Source organism: Eriocheir sinensis, chromosome 5, assembly GCF_024679095.1.
Source record: "Eriocheir sinensis breed Jianghai 21 chromosome 5, ASM2467909v1, whole genome shotgun sequence".
NCBI classification, from domain to species: Eukaryota; Metazoa; Arthropoda; class Malacostraca; order Decapoda; family Varunidae; genus Eriocheir; species Eriocheir sinensis.
The window spans coordinates 7,741,882-7,764,141 of NC_066513.1; the positions used below are offsets into that span (position 1 = coordinate 7,741,882).

The 22,260-nt window shown below is 44.6% G+C and overlaps 1 protein-coding gene across 32 annotated transcripts in view; it reads left to right on the top strand.

Moving 5' to 3' along the window:
- The first annotated feature begins 215 nt into the window (after window positions 1–215).
- Window positions 216–22,260, top strand: part of LOC126983884 (receptor-type tyrosine-protein phosphatase F-like) — a 334,247-nt gene continuing 312,202 nt past the window's right edge. For 26 of the 32 annotated variants that reach the window (XR_007736281.1, XR_007736311.1, XM_050837047.1 and 23 more), the window contains exons 1-3: window positions 216–366; window positions 4,424–4,647; window positions 22,014–22,083. Coding sequence is in view for 29 of the 32 variants with exons in the window: in XM_050837047.1 (XP_050693004.1) it covers window positions 4,450–4,647; window positions 22,014–22,083 (268 nt within the window). In the remaining 3 variants the exon portion in view is untranslated. The remainder of the gene's footprint in view (window positions 367–4,423; window positions 4,648–22,013; window positions 22,084–22,260) is intronic. The other 6 variants (XM_050837098.1, XM_050837271.1, XM_050837219.1 and 3 more) reach the window with 2 other exon arrangements.

Genomic DNA, 22,260 nt, shown 5'->3' on the forward strand with positions numbered 1-22,260 from the left:
TGATCGCGAGTTGGACTCCCAATCGTCAGCGGATACCCTCCCGCCATGAGCAAGTGCTCTTTTTGAGTTGATTTATGGTAACTGTAAATGGTAATTTCCATGGTGCGTGTGTGTGTGTGTGTGTGTGTGTGTGTGTGTGTGTGTGTGTGTGTGTGTGTGTGTGTGTGTGTGTGTGTGTGTGTGTGTGTGTGTGTGTGTGTGTGAATGTTTGTGTGTGTGTGTGTGTGTGTGTGTGTGTGTGTGTGTGTGTGTGTGTGTGTGTGTGTGTTCTAACATGCTTTTGTCATTCTCAGGTTCAAGGGAAAAAGAAAGGCGTGGATCAGCTCGGTGCTGAGTCTGTAATCATCGCAACCACCACGCTGGGAGGTAAGACTCCTTTCCCTTCCTTGCCTCCCTCTTCGTTCATTCTCCTGGCAGTAGTAGTAGTCGTGTGTGTGTGTGTGTGTGTGTGTGTGTGTGTGTGTGTGTGTGTGTGTGTGTGTCTACAGTTGTGAATGATTGCACTGCCCACTGAACCAAATTAAAGGGAAATGGTCGAAGGCTAAAGACGTGACTGAGGTATGTGCTATAATTGATACAAGGATGTAGGAAACACTTTGGCCCACGTCTTGATGTTGGTTTGGGGGTGAGTTTGGATAGATAAATTATGTATGTGCACACACGCACACACACAAGCTTGGCCTTAGCAAACCTAAGGTAACTAACTCCCAAACCAAGACCATGACCCACACCCTTTTTGTTATTTTTTAATGTAATTCCTATGACGATGGTAGACTTTCTTACTGGAAGCTTTTTTTTTTTTTTTACAACAAAGGAGGCAGCTCAAGGGCACAAAAAAAGGAAACAATAATAAAAAAAAGCCCGCTACTCGCTGCTCCTAAAAAAGAATCGTAAGAGGTGGCCGAAAGAGAGGTCAGTTTCGGGAGGAGAGGTGTCCTGACACCCTTCTCTTGAAAGAGTTCAAGTCGTAGGCAGGAGGAAATACAGATGAAGGAAGATTGTTCCAGAGTTTACCAGCGTGAGGGATGAAAGAGTCAAGATGCTGGTTAACTCTTGCATAAGGGATTTGGACAGTATAGGGATGAGCATGAGTAGAAAGTCGTGTGCAGCGGGGCCGCGGGAGGGGGGGGGGCATGCAGTTAGCAAATTCAGAAGAGCAGGCAGCGTGGAAATATCGATAGAAGATAGAAAGAGAGGCAACATCGCGACGGAATTGAAGCGGTAGAAGACTATCAGTAAGAGGAGTGGAGCTGATGAGACGAAGAGCCTTAGCCTCCACTCTGTCCAGAAGAGCTGTGTGAGTGGAGCCCCCCCACACGTGAGATGCATACTCCATACGAGGGCGGACAAGGCCCCTGTATATGGATAGCAACTGCGCGGGGGAGGAGAACTGGCGGAGACGATACAGAACGCCCAACCTCGATGAAGCTGATTTAGAGAGAGAGGAGATGTGAAGTTTCCAGTTGAGATTTTGAGTTAAGGATAGACCGAGGATATTTAGTGTTGAAGAAGGTGACAGCTGAGTGTCGTCGAATAATAAGGGATAGGTGTTTGGAAGATTGTGTTGAGTTGATAGGTGGAGAAATTGAGTTTTTGAGGCATTGAAGGACACAAGGTTCCTTCTGCCCCACTCGGAAATGATAGCAAGGTCTGAGGTTAAGCGTTCTGCAGCCTCCAGTCTGGAGTCGTGTACTTCCTGTTGAGAGGGTCTTCTATTGAAAGAAGTTGAATAATGCAGAGTGGAGTCGTCGGCGTATGAGTGGACAGGACAGTTTGTTATGGAAAGAAGATCATTGATGAATAACAGGAAGAGAGTGAGTGATAGGACAGAGCCCTGTGGAACACCACTGTTGATAGGTTTAGGGGAAGAACAGTGACCGTCTACCACCACAGAGATAGAACGGCCGGAAAGGAAACTGGAGATGAAGGAACAGAGAGAGGGATAGAATCCGAAAGAGGGCAGTTTAGAAAGCAAAGACTTGTGCCAGACTCTATCGAAGGCTTTCGATATGTCTAGCGCAACAGAGAAAGTTTCACCGAAACGGCTAAGAGAGGATGACCAAGAGTCAGTTAAGAACAGTAGAACAGTAGAACACCCCTTGCGGAACCCATACTGGCGATCAGATAGAAGGTTAGAAGTGGAAAGGTGCTTTTGAATCTTCCGGTTAAGGATTAATTCAAAAGCTTTAGATAGACAGGAAAGTAAAGCTATATGGCGGTAGTTTGAGGGATTGGAACGGTCACCCTTCTTAGGCACAGGCTGTACAAAGGCATACTTCCAGCAGGAAGGAAAGGTAGATGTTGATAGGCAGAGACGAAAGAGTTTGACCAGACAGGGTGTGAGCACGGAAGCACAGTTTTTAAGGACAATAGGAGGCACTCCATCAGGTCCATAAGCCTTCTGAAAGTTGAGGCCAGAGACGGCATAGAAAACATCATTTGGAAGAATCTTAATAACAGGCATAAAGGAGTCAGAGGGGGGATGAGTAGGAGGAATATGCCCAGAATCGTCCAAGGTGGAGTTCTTACAGAATGTTTGAGCGAAGAGTTCTGCCTTAGAGACAGATGAGACGGCAGTGCTGCCGTCAGGGTTAAGGAGAGGAGGGAAAGAGGAAGAAGTGAAATTAGAGGAGATATTTTTGGCTAGATGTCAGAAGTCACGGGAAGAATTATAAGGAGCAAGGTGTTGACATTTTCTATTGATAAAAGAAGTTTTGGTAAGTCAGAGAATAGATTTGCCACGATTCCGGGCAGAAATGTAAAGGTCATAGTTAGCGGGAGTTCGAAGGCTCTGGAAGCTTTTGTGAGCTGCCTCTCTATCTTTAATAGCACGAGAACAAGCATGATTAAACCAAGGCTTTTTGGCATGAGGAGTAGAGAAAGAACGTGGATTGTATGCCTCCAGTCCAGAGACAATCACCTATGAGATGCGCTGGGCACACACAGAGGGGTCTCTCTCCTGGAAGCAGTAATCATTCCACGGGAAATCGGAAAAGTACATCCTCAGGTCGTCCCACCGAACTGAAGCAAAATGACAGAAGCATCGCCTCTTCGGTGGGTCCAGAGGATGTACAGGAGCGATTGGACAGGAAACGGAAATAGGGTTATGATCGGAGGAGCCCAACGGAGAGAACAGTTTGACAGAGTAAGCAGAAGGTTTAGAGGTAAGGAAGAGGTCTAGAATTTTGGGCCTGTGTCCAAGACGGTCGGGAATACGTGTAGGGTGCTGAACCAACTGCTCTAGGTCGTTGAGGAGAGCAAAGTTGTAGGCTTGTTCACCAGGCTGGTCAGTGGAAGAGGATGAAAGCCAAAGCTGGTGGTGAACATTGAAATCTCCCAAGATGGAGATTTCAGCGAAGGGAGAGTGAGACAAGATGTGCTCCACTTTAGAATTCAAATAATCAAAGAATTTTACATAGTTAATAGGGTTAGGTGAGAGATAAACAGCACATATGTATTTAGTAATAGAATGACAATGAAGTCTTAGCCAGATGGTAGAAAATTCAGAAGAGTCAAGGTCGTGGGTACGAGAGCAAGTGATGTCGTTGCGCACGTAGGCGCAACATCCAGCTTTGGATTGAAATTTAGGATAGAGATAGTAGAAGGGAACAGAGTAGAGGTTGCTGTCAGTAGCCTCAGAAACCTGTGTGTCGGTGAGGAAGAGAAGATGAGGTTTAGAGGAGGAGAGATGGTGTTCCACAGATTGAAAATTAGAACGAACACCACGAATGTTGCAGAAATTGATATGGAGGAGGTTCGAGGAGTTATCAGGACACCTCTCAAGTCGGCAGCCAGAAGGGGAGTCCTCCCTGGGGGAATTTATGGTCCCCCCCCCAGGCAGGGACTCCGAAGCAGTGTTGTTTTTCGCCATTTTGAATTCTGAATTTTGGGAAAAGATGTGTGTGTTGTGTGAATGTAGTGTGGTGTAGAAAGAGAGAGGAACTGTCTTTAGAGAGCATGCTGAACTGCTCTCTGGTGTTGAGACAAAAGGGAAACGGTTAGTGAGGACATGGGAAGGGTCTTTGAAGGGCTTCAGCACTCTCCTCGCTTCCCATATATCCTCACCAGGAGTAGCTCACGCCCGTTCGGTAGGGGTCTTCCTACCTACTCCTACTAGCGGATGGTCTACCAAAGCCTGTTATGTTGCAGGCAGGCCCTTATAGTGGTGCCATCTTGCTAGGCTCATAGTGGACCCCGGAGTTGATCTGTGATCCTCTTTTACAATAATTTAGAGTCCGGGTTGATAGGTGGTCTTCAGGACAGCATGTAAGTAGTTTTAGTCTATTCGGTGATAACTAAAAATTGTTAGCTTGTAGCGGCGGGCGTCTATTCTAACCATTAGCATTAAAGTATGGTGCGCATCATGACTCTGCTCCTCCTTCTAACATAGCAAAGGACAGGTGACTCCACTTATGCTTTACAGAACCTGGGAATGTGACTAATCTGCGAATGGAGGTTGCAAACGGGACTTCCCTGCTGGTGACTTGGGATTACACCGAAGGCAGCCCCCTTGATGGAGAGCTTGAGTCCTTCAAAGTGTCCTGGGGAGTACAAGGAGAGGCCACAGGACGGAAACAGCAAACAGTGGGACTACTGAAGACATTTCTTATAAACCACCTTCAACCCAACACTTCATACACCATCAAGGTTAGTGTTTAATAACCTAGTTGTGGTATACAGGACAGGAGCTACGCTGGCACTGTCTCGTCTCTATCTACTATATTTCAACTTGGGCTTAAATTCATGAATCGCCTTTGCGTGAACCACATCTTTTCCAGGCCGTTCCAGGCCTCCACCACTCTTTGTGGGAAGCTGTTCTTTATGTCTCTATTACAGGGTTCCTTTTTCATCTACCTTCCATGGCCTCTTGATTCTCTTGTATCCCACTTTGTTAGATAATCTCTGTCCACTTTTTCCATCCCACTCAGCAACCTATATACCGCGATCAAATCTCCTCTCTCCCTCCTCTGTTCCAGTGTCGGTAGGGTCAGCTGCTTCAATCTCTCTTCGTATGTTAAATCTTTTACTCCTGGAACCAGGTTTGTTGCTGCGCTTTGAATCCTCTCTACTTTCCTTTTATTTGTCATTGTACTCGGCGACCATTCAATTGCAGGGTATTCCAGTCTTGGACGTATCATGGTTACAATCGGTTTCTCCATCATTTCCTCATCCAGATATTGAAAAGCAACTTTTATGTTTCTCATCAGGTTGTACGTCCCACTTACAATTATAAGACAAATTGTCTGATACAGTTACTGTGTGCGTGTGTGTGTGTATTTACCTATTACTGTTTACCTCTTTGTAGTATACATGGTCCTAAGCTAATGCTCAAACAGTCATGTCTCTCACTCTATATTTGTCCAGCTTTCCCTCCATTTTATGGACACTGTCCGCTTCAACAATTGCTTCATTAGTCAGTTCCATGTATCCACACTGCAGTATGGAAAACTGTATTTTTTTGGTATCTTTCAAACAAGTCCCCTTTCTCAGTTTCTTACTATGTCTTCTTAGCTGTCTCCCCTCTTCTGTCTTGAGCAAATAATTTATATCCAACGCATCCATTCTACTTGTATTCCTGTACAACGCTATCAAGTCTCCTCTTTCTCTTCTTTCTTCGAGTGTTGGTAGGACCAGCTCATCCAACCAAAGTTCGTATGACAGGTTTGATAGTTCTGGTATCATCTTGGTTGAAATCCTTTGGATCCTTTCGAGTTTCCTTATATCCTTTTTCCTGTGTAGTGACCAGACAGCCACTGCATACTCTAGCCTTGGGCTAATCAATGTTGTTATCATTTTCTTCATCAAGTCCAACTAGTGAAACGCCACTCTAATATTTTGTAGCAAACTGTTTCTCCGAACATCTTATGTCTGTGCTTCTCAGGTGTCCGTGTATCTTGTTGCTTTATGTTATCTAAGTATTTTTCTTCACTCACTGTGTCAATGATTGTTCCTCCCATCCTATACACTCCACACGGTCTATTTTTACTTTTCCCATTTTCATTGTGTGACATTAAATTTTCTTTTCGTTAAACTCCATTTCCCATTCTTTATCCCATTCATGTATCTCATTTTAATTTTCCTGCAGCCTATTACAGTCATCTTTATCTTTTTTTTTTCTAAACAGTTTAATACCATCTGCAAACATATTCATATAACTCTTTACTTTTTTTCCGGCATGTCATTTACATATATTAAAAACATTGTTGGCGCTAACACTGATCCCTGTGGCACTCCACTTGTGACCTTTCTCCAATCCGATTTTTCATCTGTGAACATGATTCTCATTTCCCTGTTTGTTAGGTAAGTTTTCATCCATTCTGTAATTTTTCCCCTAATCCTCTTCTATGTTCTAATTTCCACAGTAATCTTGTGTGTGGAACTTTCTGGAAAGCTTTTTTTAGGTCCAAAAATATGCAGTCTTCCCATCCGCCTCCTCCTGTACCATATTTATTACTCTCGGATAAACACATATTAGATTTGTGACACAAGATTTACCTTGTCTGAATCCAAATTAACTTTCATTTATTATCTTCTCTCTTTCCAGATGGTCCACCCACTTTCTTTTAATTATCTTATCACACAGTTTGCACATTACACTTGTTAGGGAAACCGGTCTATACTTCAGAGGCTCTTGTCTATTTCTGCTCATATAGTGATACCACATGCTTCCTCTTCCTGTCATGAATTGGTTCTAATAACTGTTCATTGCACTCTTTCAGTACTTGGCCTGATTTTTCATCTGGACCCATTGCCTTCCTACCACCTAGTGATTTCAATACCCCTAGTATCTCTTCTTTATCCAGTTTTATGTTTTCCATTCTTTTGACACTTCTCTCATCTCTCTTTAATTTTTTCTCTTGGGTAAATACTTTCTCAAAGATTTCACTTAGTATTGAACAGATTTCCTTTGAATCCTCATAGACTTGGTCACCCACTTTGATCGTATTCACAGCTGCTTTTTTTCCTTATTATTTTTATTTATATGTTTATACAAAAAGTTTTGGGTCTCCTTACATTTTCTATTATATTCTTTTCATATTTTATTCCTTCTCCTCTCCTCACTTTAGTATAATAATTTCTAGCTTGTCTACAGCTTTCCCTATTAATGGCATTCCTTCTCCTTTTTCTTAAATTGCTTCATGCTTTACCTTTATTTTTCTTTGCTCCCAGAACTCTTTTTTTTCCCTCTGTAATAAAGGAAATAGTTGGCTACCTACTTTACTACACCTTCATTATAAGTTTTAAGGAAGTTTTGTTGTATTTTTCTCCGCTTTTTCATTTCTGACCAATTTATACTTTTAAACAAAGCCCTCAAATCATTCTACCTAGATTTATTGTAATTTCGTTTTTTCTCCTTGTGGTTCTCTAATCCAATCACTTCACATTCTCCGTCAATTTCTATTTGTAATACTTCATGGTCACTTTTTCCCAGTGGACACTCGTGTTGCACTTCACTTAACAAGTCTATTCCTTTAGTGAAAATTAAGTCCTATCTTGCTGGTTGTTCACTCTGCTCCGAGCGTCTTAAAGTCCTGATCCCGCCTTACGTGACCTCACTTGCTTCTTGCCATCATCCTCGTGGATTGGGGTACAGTGTTCAAGGCGTCTTCTGTACTCGCTGCCTGTTGCAAAGTGTTGCCTATCGAATTGGCGAGCCTGTTGTGTGCTGAGTGTCAAGTGCTGTTTGCTGAGTGCTGTGCCATACGCTGTTGTTGTTGAGTTTTGGGTGAACGAATTGTGGTTCGCTGAAAGGATACATTTTTGGTTTAAGTTTACTACCTTTCTACCTGTTATCTACCTTCTCGTAGTGTTCTGTGTACATATATACACACTTACATACAACATTAGTGTTACATTCTTTCTCTTTCCGTGCTAGATATTGAATATTTGCACATCTCAAGTGGCAACACTGCGCCGCTCTCTCACACTCCTGCGGAACTGACGGCCATAGTGTTAGACTTCCCCATTCCCATCCCATCCCCATCCCTTACCCATGGCCATAACCCGTAGTGTAAAGCGTCCCCATGTGGTTGGGGTTGCTTTACGTTACCCCGTGAGGGTGCGGATGGGGTGGGAAAAGTGTTGACTCCGAGGGGGCAGAGAGCAGGACATCTTCGGCTTTTCCTTCGTATATTTCAAGAGTAAATAGTGTTCTATTTGTTATTATAGAAGGGCATATATTGAAAAGTATCAGAATAATCTTATGACTGATATTATATCGCAAACTTTGCTAAAGTTAATATATATTTTTTTAGTTTGTAAAGTCTGTGGTGTTTCCATTTGATTGTAAACGTACAGTTATTCCTGAATATTCATTTATAATTGTCCACAAGAATGGCAAAAGACAGCAGATTGATGACTAAATATGGCATTATTATGGGAATACTTAACATATACCATAAAAAATAGCATTTCTTGGGCACCACCTTGATTTAAGACAAAAATGCCATAAATGAAACGACCTGGTAACCCCGGTGTGGCTGCCCGGATGTGTGTGACGAGTCATGGATACCAACCTGTCTCATAAATTAACTTACCCGCGTTACTTGTTATTTACTTGTAGATCAACAACGCTATTGCTTTGTTTTATGATATATAATGTATATGAATACAATGGCGTGTAAAAAAATGCATTATTTATTTCGTTTTCTGTAATTATTGGTTTGAAAGTGCTGCCAACATTATTATGACGTGCGGATTGGTCCCTCATATCTGTCCCGGGGACGGGAAGGTGACGCGGCGGTTTGTCCATATCTCAGTCCCGTGTATGGGGATGGGGACGGAAAGGGAATGGGGAAGACTAACACTATGGCCGTGAGAGACCTGACCCTATTCCCTTGAGGTTTCCAAGTAGCTTAATCCTCTTTGACTCCTACTGAATCTTATAATTATCCCTCACCTGCTTCTCTCTCTCTCTCTCTCTCTCTCTCTCTCTCTCTCTCTCTCTCTCTCTCTCTCTCTCTCTCTCTTTGTATTTCTCTCTCTCCCCCCCCCCCCCTCTCTCTCTCTCTCTCTCTCTCTCTCTCTCTCTCTCTCTCTCTCTGTATTCAATATGTCCTTCCGACAAGGCATCGTCCCTTCGGATTGGAAAAAGGCTAACGTGACACCAAGTTTTAAGAAAGGAGATAAAAAAATACCAGGTAATTACAGATCCATTAGTCTAACTTCAGTTGTAGGTAAGCTACTTGAGAGCATAATTAGAGACAAAATTGTGATTTACCTTGAAAGCCACTCATTAATTGGGGATTCACAACATGGCTTCCGTAACAAAAGATCCTGCCTATCAAACCTATTGACCTTTTATAACGACCTCTTCTCAGTTTATGACGTAACCAAATCATTGGACATAGTCTATCTTGATTTCCAGAAAGCGTTTGATAAAGTCCCACGTCATAAATTACTTTATAAATTAAAGCATATAGGTATTGGCGGTCAAGTAAACCAATGGATCGCGAATTGGTTGAGCAGCAGACAACAAAGAGTAGTGATTGACGGATTTAATTCAGAGTGGGCGCCGGTCACTAGTGGCGTCCCTCAGGGCTCGGTTCTTGGCACAGTGCTCTTCATTATTTACATCAACGATGTGGAAGTTGGACTCAATAATCGCATTAGTAAATTTGCAGACGGCACAAAGATTGGTAACTCTGTTCTCACTGACGAAGACAGGCAAAGCCTCCAAGGGGATTTGCACAAAATTTCAGCTTGGTCGGATAGATGGGAGATGTCCTTCAGCGTAGACAAGTGCCAGGTCAATGCGTTCAATGCGTTAAGGACTTGGGGGTCAAAATCGCGTCGAACCTCAAATTCTCACAGCAATGCATCGATGCAGCAAATGAAGCGAACATAATGTTGGGCTTCATTAAAAGAAACTTTATATTCAAGAATAAAGATGTAATACTTCCGCTCTACAAAAGTTTAGTCAGACCCCACTTGGAATTTGCGGTACAGTTTTGGTCTCCCCACCATGCAAAGGACATTGCTAAATTAGGTGTTCAGCGTCGGGCAACAAAAATTATCCCTTTCTTGCGCAACAAATCCTACGAAGAAAGGCTTTCCACCCTTAACATGTTCTCGCCTGAGAAACGTCGCCTCCGAGGAAAACTGATAGAATGTTTTAAAATACTTAATGGTTTCACGAATGTAGACAGATCAAAATTGTTTATGATCGATGACACTTTGCGAACGAGGAACAATGGCATAAAACTCAAATGTAGACAAGTAAATTCAGACTGCACCAAATTTTTCTTCACTAACGTTGTAGTGCGAGAATGGAATAAGCTCCCACCTTCAGTGGTCCAGTGTAACACGATTGACTCCTTTAAAAACAAGTTGGACCGTCACTTCCTTTAACTTAACATTAACTAGAGTAGAAATGTAACGTTTTGGAGCCATCTGATTAATGTAGAATCACTTAGACAGTCCACCTAGTCTGGACCATGGGGTCTGTGTGGTCTGATCTTCTATGTAAATCTATGTAAATCTCTCGCAACCTCCCTCCCTCTCCCTCGCTTTCTGGCTGTAGTTCGCTTTCTCCCCCCCCCCCCCCCCCTCTCTCTCTCTCTCTCTCTCTCTCTCTCTCTCTCTCTCTCTCTCTCTCTCTCTCTCTCTCTCTCTCTCTCTCTTTATTTAAACACATGTTTAGTATTTTAGTACATGGCAATATTATTTTCCTAAGCTAATGTTCCCCCGGTGGGGAGCTTTTCAAAAGCTTCTGCCGAGATTACAATTATATACATGTTTACAATTATTTACAAGCGTTTACATTTACGCTTTTACGGTGGGTGTAGGAGTAGCCACCTATGGGACGCAACCTTCATCTGATGAGTGGACAGTTGTGTCACGTCCATATCAGCAGTGAGGTTGTTCCACCACACCACCGCTGCGATGGAGAAGGCACGTTGGTGATTGCTGGAGCGGGCCATTGGCACTTCCAGGAGGGAGGCGTTGCTCAGCACCGTTCTCGTGCTGCGCTCAGACCTCCTCCAAGTAGTCTTCAGGTCCGTCAGGTGGGGGCACTTGGCCCACTTGTGCCTTGTGTAGCATCGTCTGGGAAGCGACTCGGCAGTGGTGCTCCAGGCTGTCCAGCTGGTTCGTGGCCGCTCCTTCCCTTCGCTCGTGTGGTTGTTGTTGTTGTTGTTGTCGCTGTCTCTCCCACTGGCTCGGTCGGTGGTGCTGGGTACCGTTGATGAGGCGTTCTGCCCTCCTGTGCACCTTGCCCAGCAGGTTGAGGTGGCAGCGGGCGCTGGCCATCCAGGTGAGCGGTGCATAGTCCATCACTGGACGGACTTGTGCCTTATGGAGGGTGTTCAGGCCTTCAGCGTGAAGGAGGTTCTTCATGCGGCGCAGGAGGTTCACCTTCTGGGAGGCTTTATGCGCCACCCTTTCAAGGTGACGGTCGAACCGCAGCTGAGTGTCCACCTTCACGCCTAGGATGTCGACGCTGGACTGCAGAGGGATGGTGTCGTTCCCAAATCTCAGCCTGCCCTGGGTTGCCTCGCGTCCTCCCGAGCGTGATATTACCATGGCTTGGGTTTTGTCAGGGGCAAACCTGACTTGCCACCTTTTTCCCCACCTCTTTCTATCACGTCCTGGGCTTCCTCCCTTTTATATGCTCTGGAGAGGGTGCAGTAGTCGGGGTAGGCGCTTGCTGCCGGGATGATTTGCAGGAGGTCGTTAAAGTATATGTTCCACAGAATAGGTCCTAGGACGGACCCCTGTGGAACGGATCCCTCCACCGGGAAAGTGGTCGAGGTGCTTCCGTTGACTGCTACGCGGAGGCTCCTACATAACAGGTAGTTTGAAAGCAGGCGCAGCAGGTCCCCCGTGATGCCTAGTTGATGTAGCTTCGCCGTCAGACCGCGGTGCCAAACGGAGTCGAACGCGCCAGCTATGTCCAAGGCAATCACGAGAGAGGGATGGCCGTCATCAAGGGTGTCATGCCAGGACTTTGAGAGGAGAAAGAGGTAGAGCGGCCCTTCAGAAAACCAAACTGATTCGGTGACTGCAGGTGGTTTTCCTTGAGGAAGGATGTCATTTGCTCCCCGATGATCCTCTCAAATAATTTGCTGATGATTGGGAGGAGTGATATTGGCCTGTAATTGCCTGGCTCAGACCTTGATTTTTTCTTGTGTACGGGTGTGACTCTGGCCTCCTTCCATTGTGCAGGCCACACCCCGGTCTGCAGGCATCGCCGGAAGATTTGGGCGAGGGGGCTGGTGAGCTCATCGGAGCATCGCCGCAATAGGTGTGGACTCACGCTGTCAGGGCCTGGCGCCTTCCTGGTGTTAACGCCCCTCGGATGTCTCCTGACAGCATCTTCAGAGATTAGCACACTCTCTAGTCTTGAGGTGATGAGTTGGGGGAGGGTGGGGAGCTGCCTGTCTGGTTCCTGGGTTGTCATCTTTTGACTGAGATGACAGGCCAGCAGGTCAGCCTTTTCCCGGTTGGTGATGGCCAGGTCTCCATCAGGTTTCCTCAGGGGCGGGCTACGTTCCTGGGGTTAAGGCCTTTCGGTTCCTTCACCAGCCCCCACCACTGTTTCGGGTCGGTTTGGTTAGAGGACAGCCTTCTCCTCCTGTCGGCATCCCACCTTACTTTTGCCCACTTTGCTGTCCTCGTCATATTTTTGCAGGCTCGTCTGTGTTGGGCCTTATTTTCCTGTGTGGGGTGTCTTTTGTATCGTGTCCAAGCCTTATGTTTCCTTTCGGCTGCAACACGGCACTTGTACCCGAACCAGGGCTGGTCTTTTGGGCTGGTTGAGTAGGTGCGGTGGGGGACGTGTTGCTGCTGGACGGTGTTGAGGACAGTGGTGAGGGCGGAGACGTCATGCTGTGGGTCACCGTTTCTGACTGTGCCCCATGCAGTCGCTGCTAGGGCCTGCCTTGCAACCGTCCAGTCTCTCTCTCTCTCTCTCTCTCTCTCTCTCTCTCTCTCTCTCTCTCTCTCTCTCTCTCTTTAACCGTGATCCCGCAAGTACCACCTCTATTACCAAGCCTCTAGATAAATTAAAAATCCTTAGTTTCAATGCGCGTAGCCTTAGGAACAAATTTGATGAACTGAGATGTCTTGCTCTAACAGAAAATTTTGACATAATTGCTATAACCGAAACATTTATCGACACCACAAATATTGATTTAAGTTCCGAATACAACATAGATGGCTGCAGACTCTTCAACAAAGATCGTGTAAACCGTAGAGGCGGTGCCGTCGCCCTTTTTGTCAAAAGCTATTTGCAACCCACTGACAAAACACCAAGAAACAGTAACGTTGAACATTTGTGCGTACGAGTAAACATTGCAAAAGTCAATTTAAATATGTGTCACCTACAGACCTCCCGGGCAATCACTCGATGACGACCTTGAAATGTACAGCGTCTTAAGGCAGTCACTTAATAACAACGACTCACTGATATTAGGAGACTTTAACCTCCCCCATATCGACTGGGCGACACTGTCAGGTACAGAAGGCGAGTCACATAGAATGATCGAATTTCTAGAAGAAACTCGACAAAATAATATACTTGACCTTGTTATAACGACCCAAGATAACCTAGTCATTAATGTCACGGTAGGAGAACACCACGGTTCTTGCGATCATAAATTAGTGCGCGTCGACATTAGAGCTCAATCATCAGTGACTGAAAATAAAGTAAAGGTGCCCAATTTCAAAAGAGCTAACTTCGTAGAAATCCGACAAAAACTAACAGAAATACAACTATCAGATGACGGCAACGTAGAGGAAGCCTGGCTAAGCTTTAAAAATCACTTACTCACTCAGCAGAACACATTCGTCCCCTTGTGCGAGAAGCGAATTAACACTAATAAAAGCCCACCGTGGTTTAATAGCGAAATTAAGCAATCAGTCAATGAGAGAAAATTGTTTTACAGGTTAAAGAAAGAACAAAGCACGCCCGAAAATATTAGACTTTATAATGATGTCAGGCGACGAGTAAAAATACTAGTATGTCAGGCAAAGCGTAGATATGAAGAAAATATTGCAACCAACTGTAAAAATAATCCGAAATCTTTCTTCAGTTACATAAACAACAGAAAGGCGATCAAAAGTGGTATTGGACCTTTAACAGACAGCGACGGTGCACTAGTGACTGACAGCCAACACATTGCAAACCTCTTAAACAATTACTTTTCCTCGGTGTTTAATACTAAGTCTTCCTCTCGCTACCAACAACGCCAGTACTATTGTAAATCTTGAGCATGCATTGCTTAATTTTGAAATAACAACCGATGAAGTCCTTAAAGCTCTCCATTCACTTAAAACAAATAAAAGTCCCGGACCCGACAAAGTATATCCAATACTGCTTAAAGAAACAAAGAGCGAAATACTCTCCTCCCTCACTACCGTATTCAATATGTCCTTGCGACAAGGCATCGTCCCTTCGGATTGGAAAAAGGCTAACGTGACACCGATTTTTAAGAAAGGAGGAAAGGAGACGAAAAAATACCAGGTAACTACCGACCCATTAGTCTAACTTCAATTGTAGGTAAGCTACTCGAGAGCATAATTAGAGACAAAATTGTGAGTTACCTCGAAAACCACTCATTAATTGGGGATTCACAACATGGCTTCCGTAACAAAAGATCCTGCCTGTCAAACCTACTGACCTTTTATAACGATCTCTTCTCAGTTTATGACGTAACCAAATCATTGGACGTAGTCTATCTTGATTTCCAGAAAGCGTTTGATAAAGTCCCACATCATAAATTACTTTACAAATTAAAGGAAATAGGTATTGACGGTCAAGTAAACCAATGGATCGCGAATTGGTTGAGCAGCAGACAACAAAGAGTAGTGATTGACGGATTTAATTCAGAGTTGGCGCTGGTCACTAGTGGCGTCCCTCAGGGCTCGGTTCTTGGCCCAGTGCTCTTCATTATTTACATCAACGATGTGGATGTTGGACTCAATAATCGCATTAGTAAATTTGCAGACGACACAAAGACTGGTAACTCGGTTCTCACTGACGAAGACAGGCAAAGCCTCCAAGAGGATTTGCACAAAATTTCAGCTTGGTCGGATAAATGGGAGATGCCCTTTAACGTAGACAAGTGCCAGGTCCTTCAAGTTGGAACAAAAAATAAGAATCCCTTCCTTTCGCAACAAATCCTACGAAGAAAGGCTTTCCACCCTTAACATGTTCTCTCTTGAGAAACGTCGCCTCCGAGGAAAACTGATCGAATGTTTTAAAATACTTAATGGTTTCACGAATGTAGACAGAACAAAATTGTTTATGATCGATGACACTTTGCGAACGAGGAATAATGGCATAAAACTCAAATGTAGACAAGTAAATTCAGACTGCACCAAATTTTTCTTCACCAACGTTGTAGTGCGAGAATGGAATAAGCTCCCACCGTCAGTGGTCCAGTGTAACACGATTGACTCCTTTAAAAACAAGCTCGACCGTCACTTCCTTGAACTTAATATTAACTAGAGTTGAAATGCAACGTTTTGGAGCCTTCTGATTAATGTAAAATCACTTAGGTTTAAGGACAGACCACCTAGTCTGGACCATGGGGTCTGTGTGGTCTGATTTTCTATGTAATTCTATGTTAGTCTATAATTATCTCTCTCTCTCTCTCTCTCTCTCTCTCTCTCTCTCTCTCTCTCTCTCTCTCTCTCTCTCTCTCTCTCTCTCTTGTGCGCGGCCTCATCGCCTGACCTGACGTTAAAGCTATCCTCACTTTTATTTTCGTTTGTTTTCCCAGATTCATAGACAAATGGCGCTCAAGAAATGCTCATCGTGCTACTAAAAAAATTAAACCCATTTGCAAGATTTGCATGATTTGCCTGATGAGATAGCAAATGGAAACCAGTCTTCTTGAGCAGGACGAGAGGCTGCAAGCTGGCCAGAAGATCATTGAATTAACCCATACTGTTGAAACCTTGCAAGAATTTCTCCAATGCAACATCGCCGTACCTGCTACCACTGTCGCCCCATCACCCGCCACGCCTGATCTTCAGGTACCGCCACTAAACTGAAGGTGTCTTGGCACAGGGAGTTGCTTTAACAGATTTGCAATACTAGAAGAGGAGGAAGAGGAGCAGAGCACTTTCTTGGTTGGAGACTCTATGATTTGCCAACAGGTAGTTGAATTCTGAAATAATCCCCCGTCGTAGGCGTAAATATTGTTATCCTGGAGCTGGAGTTGACGACATCACAGCTGCCCTGGACGAGGTCTCCGCTGAGGCTTCTCATGACTCTTTTTGTTCTCCTTGCAGGTACGAACGACGTCTGCAAGACCGGTCGGAGGAACTGCTGGATAAGTACCGTAGGCTTATCCAGAAGTACAAGACTAAATCCCCTAGTATTGTAATTTCAGGAATCCTTCCTCGAATGTCGTAGGAGAACGACTCTTTCAGCATGGCCTTCTGCCTTAACAACCGGTTACAGACTTTGCAGGGAGCTTGACGTCGAATGCCATTTGTGACTTCAACCTCAGCATAATTGGCCTATTTTTCCCTTCCTCATATTTTCCTTGTCTTGTCACCTCGTCCACATCCTTTGTCAGCCTTCCGGCTTGCATTATTCGGAACTGTATACTAGCTCGGTCCCATACCCACAATCAGCCAATCAACAGTCAGATGAGTCAGCCAGACCGAGCCAGTCACGACGCAGGAAGGGCTTGGACAATGACGTCATAGTTTCTATGTAACAAATATATGAAATCAATATATTGTTGCCTTATTATGAACAACAGTGTGTGAGTGGCAAAAGTCCAAAAAGGAGTAGTAGAAAAATACTTTTTAATGCATTTCCTTAAGGTGGAAAGTCATTTTTACGGTTGAAAAAAAATTTTTTTTTGAAAATTTCCATATGAACTTGCGCGGCTCGTGCGGAGGTACTGCGCCGCACTGCCAAGCGTTAGGGCGTCATGGTGGCCTTTAATTAAATACCTACTACCCTACGCACGGACGATTTAAATATATATACTGTCACTTCTCTTTGTGTATCTTCTATTTGCATCCTCTTTTTCCGATTTTTTTCGTGATTATATGTAATTATGGTATGATAGTCTCTCCACATCTCCACGCGAGAAGAGTGAGTGAGTAGCGGGGAGGCAGATGGATTTTGCATTGGCATTTGATCACATCAATCAAATCTCTGGTTGCTGGGTCACTTTCACCGACAGCAGGAATTGGAATACCATCTTGTATCCTCCACCCAAACTGCGTGATGTTCATGGAATAATCTGGTGGAGAATGCTGATCAACCGCCTTTCAGAGTATCATCTGCAAATGGGCTCTCAATCCATGGAGTAGCAGACTTGGAGAAGTGGGAGGTTATGCTTTTACTTTCGGACTCTTCTTGTTTTTGGTATATATTCGGAATCGTGCGGCTTCCATTGATGTGTCTGGTACCTGGCCGTATAATTAAACAAAGAAAGGCTTGACTGCGTTCATGAGATCTGCTCTTGAGATGTCCACCTTTCCAAGAACGTCATCCAGACCTCGAAAGTCACCCGCAAGCATGGTGTTCAGTGCTGTGATTTTGCCTTTATCGTGAGGATAAGATGTTGTATCACATCCACTGAGCGCATGCATGCCAAGCAGTTGCAAAGACTTGTTCACCAAATGGTTGCAGGTAGCATTGATGTCCAGCACAGGTCTGTCCCATCGTTCCATCTGGATTTTGCAGTCCAATTCTAGCCGGTACACCCAATATACCAAAAGGATGAAGACATCTGTGTAATCGCTTAGAACTCGGATATCCTCAGTTCTGCACCTGGCAGCTTCAAGAACGTACGAGACAATGTGATGTCTGCCTCATCATGCTTAAACGCACTGTGCTCTTGGCTATCAAATGTCGTGTTCTCGCCCAGGTTAAAAGAAGACAACACACTGGCCAGCCTTCGTTTGTTGAAATTGCTTTTGAGCAAAACTTCCCTCTTGGGAAGACTGTTTGTGATGTTGACCTCGAATTCAATGGGCTCATCCCCAACTCGTCGTTTTCGCTCGTGATCTTTTGCAGATCCGTCTTCATATTTGTCAAAAACGACAACCTTTTCACACCCAACAGAGTACTGAGCCAGACGGTGTTTGATAGATTCTATCAAATCAGATGCGCTCCCTCAATGCGGCCACACAATGTGATACAAAAGCTGCTGGCCGTCAACGACGACGATGTTCGATGGTTGAGTAATCATGTCAACTGTACCGAGACGTTGGACCAGCTCGGATTTGTTCAATTTTCTCAGGCAGCCATATTCGTCGATGAGCGATGGTGGTACGCCACACATCTCGTAGCTGAACAGTGCCTTAAGACCTAGGTCCCTGCGCTGTCCAATTTTAGCAGTAAACGCAGGATTATGTTCTCAAGATCAATCACTGGCTTGCTGATCATGTTCCTTGAACGTTTTTTTGGCTTCATAGTCTTTATGGGACTGCTGATGGAATTGTGTAATCCATCTGGTAGTCCACAGATAAAGTTTTGCTCCATCTGCTCTACAACAGAGATTGTGCTGGTCACGTTTACTTCAGAAGCAATTTGCCCAGTGACTGGGTTGTAGAGCTGTGCACGATGATCTTCGAGTGGATGTGGTTACTTTTTCACCTCTGCCAAAATCTTGTTGCGATCATCTGCATCCAGCAATCTTCGATGTCTCAACTCCTCCTTGTGCTGTTTTTGAGGTGTATTCGTACGATTCTCCCCATAGATATGATCTATACGGTCAGAAACATGTACAGAAATGGGAAATGAATCAATCCATTCCGACACAAGCTCCGAGGACAATGTCATACCCTTAAGGGCACCCTTGCCAATCTTCATAGCTGTTTGTTCACCAAACTGGTCTGCAGATACCGCATTCCAGTACCCTTCCTGATGCCGACAAACAAAACTACCAGAAAGAAGATCATTTTTGGCCTCGTCAGGAAGATCTTTGAGCTCGAGAAGATACTGTGTTAGGTATCTTGCGTACTGCGAGTGCCCAGCTGCAAAAAAGTACTTCATCATGCGTTGCAGAGTCAATTGCCGGAGATGGTACTTCCCTTCACGTTCTGAACGCTCAAACTGATGGACTAGGAGAGTGGGAATGAGGAAATTGTCAACCCAATGCTGACCAGTAGGATGCACTGGAACGGCTTCCAAGTACTCTGCTAACTGTTCGAAGGTCTTCAAGCCTGTTGCCAAAAATCGATGTAACAATGCAGCTGAGACACTCCGAAAAGCCCGGAGTGCTTTCGCCCAATCCTTGTCATTGAAGAAGCCAGTCAGCCCACCATATGCTGATGCCACATACACTTCAAGACCTGAACCTTTCATCAGCTTTTCAATACAGCCAACGAAGGACTGAATGATGTGCGTACCTCCAGGATGAACTATTACATCTTGGAACTGATCTGGCTGATTCCAGCAAACAACTGCATATCGATGGAAATGTATACATATGTCATTCCCATGTCACGCATTGATTGCTGCATGTAAGTCAAAGTTGTGAGGACCATGTCCGAATGAGCCGGAGGTGCATCGATCAGAGGACTGAGCATGTAGATGCTGGCAGGGCGGAGAGCACCATTATCTCTAGTCCACTGATTGTTAAAGCCATTCCATTCCATGGCATCTTGTCCTTGGCTTAGACTGTTCAGCCACTGGGCATCCATTTCTTGGGCAGCAGCAAGATTGGACTATCTTGCACATGCATCGGTGTAAGCTATACCGTTAGTCTTACTTGCCACAATAAGAGGAGGTGTGACCTTCTTTGACCCGGTGGAGTGAAGTTGAACAGATCTGTTTGTACCAACCGTTTTAGCCTGTTTAGATGAGAGACGGGGTATTTCAAGTTTTCTAAGCCCAGGATATGCTTGCCCAACCTCTAGAATTCCAGCTGGATGAAACTGAAATTCTGTTTCCATGGTATGGGTCTCTCGCCGACCATTGGATGTTGATACCAGAAGGTCAAAGTTGTCGTACCAACCAAACACAAGGCCAACAGTTCGAAATCATCCCATGAGTTGGTGAAGTGTCTGAACATTTTCAATCACAAATTTGGCTGCGGATTTTCTATATCTAAGGACTTCCTCATACGAGGCGGTGTAGCCATGTGCATGCAGGGTTTTTAGGTCACTGCTGCCAAACTTATGATGGAGTTTCACTCCGAGGCCTAGAGTTATTTGATTGTTTGATTTGGTGATGTGGCTTTGGATGGATTGAGAGACTTATTGATGCCTTCGTAGTTTCTCCATCGGACTCTAGTTTTGAGACCAACCTGAGCAATGTGGCACTTGTCTGTTCTTTGGTTTTTGTGAAGGTAAATTCACCAAGATCGTACGTGTTTTTGTTTGGTGCGATTGCACGGGCTCCAGTTTGGATCTTTCTCACCAATAGATCTTCTCGATCTTCATCAACCGTTTCTGTATTTGCAATTTTGAAGAGCTTCCCCATATGTTCTTGAAACCCAACAATAGATGCACATCCCTCAATGTTCAGTACTATTACTGAATCACCTAAATGTGCCACAAGCCTAGTAAACATCTGTCTTTGCGTCAGTTTACCACCGAAATTGGAATACATTTCATAAAGTTCCAATGATGTCAAAGTTGAATGCTTCCGATTTTCAATCATTTCCTGAATAACTGATTGCATCGCATTGTCTTCAAGCATCATAGTGTTGCCGCAACGAGCAGGAATCTTCCTGAACTTGTCATAGCATCGTTTATGATATTGCGCCTCAGCAACTCCAAGACCATGAACTCCATGACATCGAATTGAAACTTCTCTGCCCCATTCATTCACGATCGAGACAATAATCTAAAACTGTTGACTTGAGAGGACGAGCACCTGAAAGTCCCTTTCTTTCACACCGTAAGACCTTGTCCCATCGGTCGGGATGCTTAGGATACACGTAATGCCAAACATGGCAGAGCACATACCAAACACTGCTGCTTGAAATCGAAATTTACCACCTGGGACCTTCTGATTCTACCACTCGGGGGTTCACACTCATTGCTTGACAAATCATCTTTTCGTTTCCTTGCCAAAAAATTTCCAACATGTCTCGAAGTGTACGAATAGTAACACCTCTTGTGGAGTTGGAGGGAAACGTCATCACCTTCCATGCCTACAACACCCTGTATCCTTGTTTTCTTTTCATCATCGTTCTGGTCTGTTGCTGATTCTAAAAGTCGGGGTTAATAATCAACGAATAATTTTTGCTGAATTAAATTATTCTTTGAACTTGAAAAAGGTTTTGTGACCGCAAATAAATAGTTCTGATAATTATTACTTGATGTATTTGTCAAATCTCAAGTTCGAATGCCGGCCATTTTGGATTTATTTCAAAATTATTTCATATGGAGCTTTTTTAAAGCGAAAATCACATTTCCGTTGGCACCGGCCTTGATAATGTATCGTTTGACACTAAAATCAAGTCTCAGTGTCCATTATTGACTAAGTTAGAGCCAATTCTCAATTTCGATGGCGGCCATTTCGAATTTTGCCTGTAAAATTTTTCCCCAAGGTTGCCGTTTGGGCAACCAAGCTGAAATTACTCTCTGGTCACATACTAACCCAGAACAACAACAACAAAAAAAAAAAGAATTGAAGGGAAAGCACTTTGCAAGGTCGGATAATGCGATGAATAGGACTGTCAAATCGACTACACGATCAAACCTCCAAAACGCAGCGGCAGGGAGGCCTGAGACCACGCGTCGCCGTCGCGTTGTACGTTGCAGCTACGTGAAGTAGCTTCCCGCATCAGCTCGTCGATGGCCCGCAAGGACTCTCCAGCCGTGTAGATTGGTGCTGCGCGCAGCAGGTACGTGGCTCTCGGCACTGCTGCGTACCTTGACAGGAAGAAGAGGGCCGCGTGGCTGCCCATGTTGGCCGTCCTGTCGATGAGCGTCCTGGTGATGTCCTCGATGTTGGTTAAGGCTGCTTCATTGCCGTGGGCGTGAATCGGGGCGCCCAGGATAGAGACTCTTGAGGGGTGTGGGGCGGGCGACACTGAGGAATGTGTGTGTGTGCTTACGTACTAAAATGCTTTTGTCGTTCTCAGGTTCGAGGGAAGAACAAAGGCGTGGATCAGCTCGGTGCTGAGTCTGAAATCACCGCCACCACGCTGGGAGGTAAGACTCCCTTCCCTTCCTTGCCTCCCCTCTTCGTGCATTCACCTGGCAGTAGCAGTTGCCTTGTGTGTGTGTGTGTGTGTGTGTGTGTGTGTGCAAATCACCACGGCCTGATCACGAGTTAGACTCGCTTTCGCCAGCAGGTACCCTCACGACGTGAGCAAGTGCTTATTATTT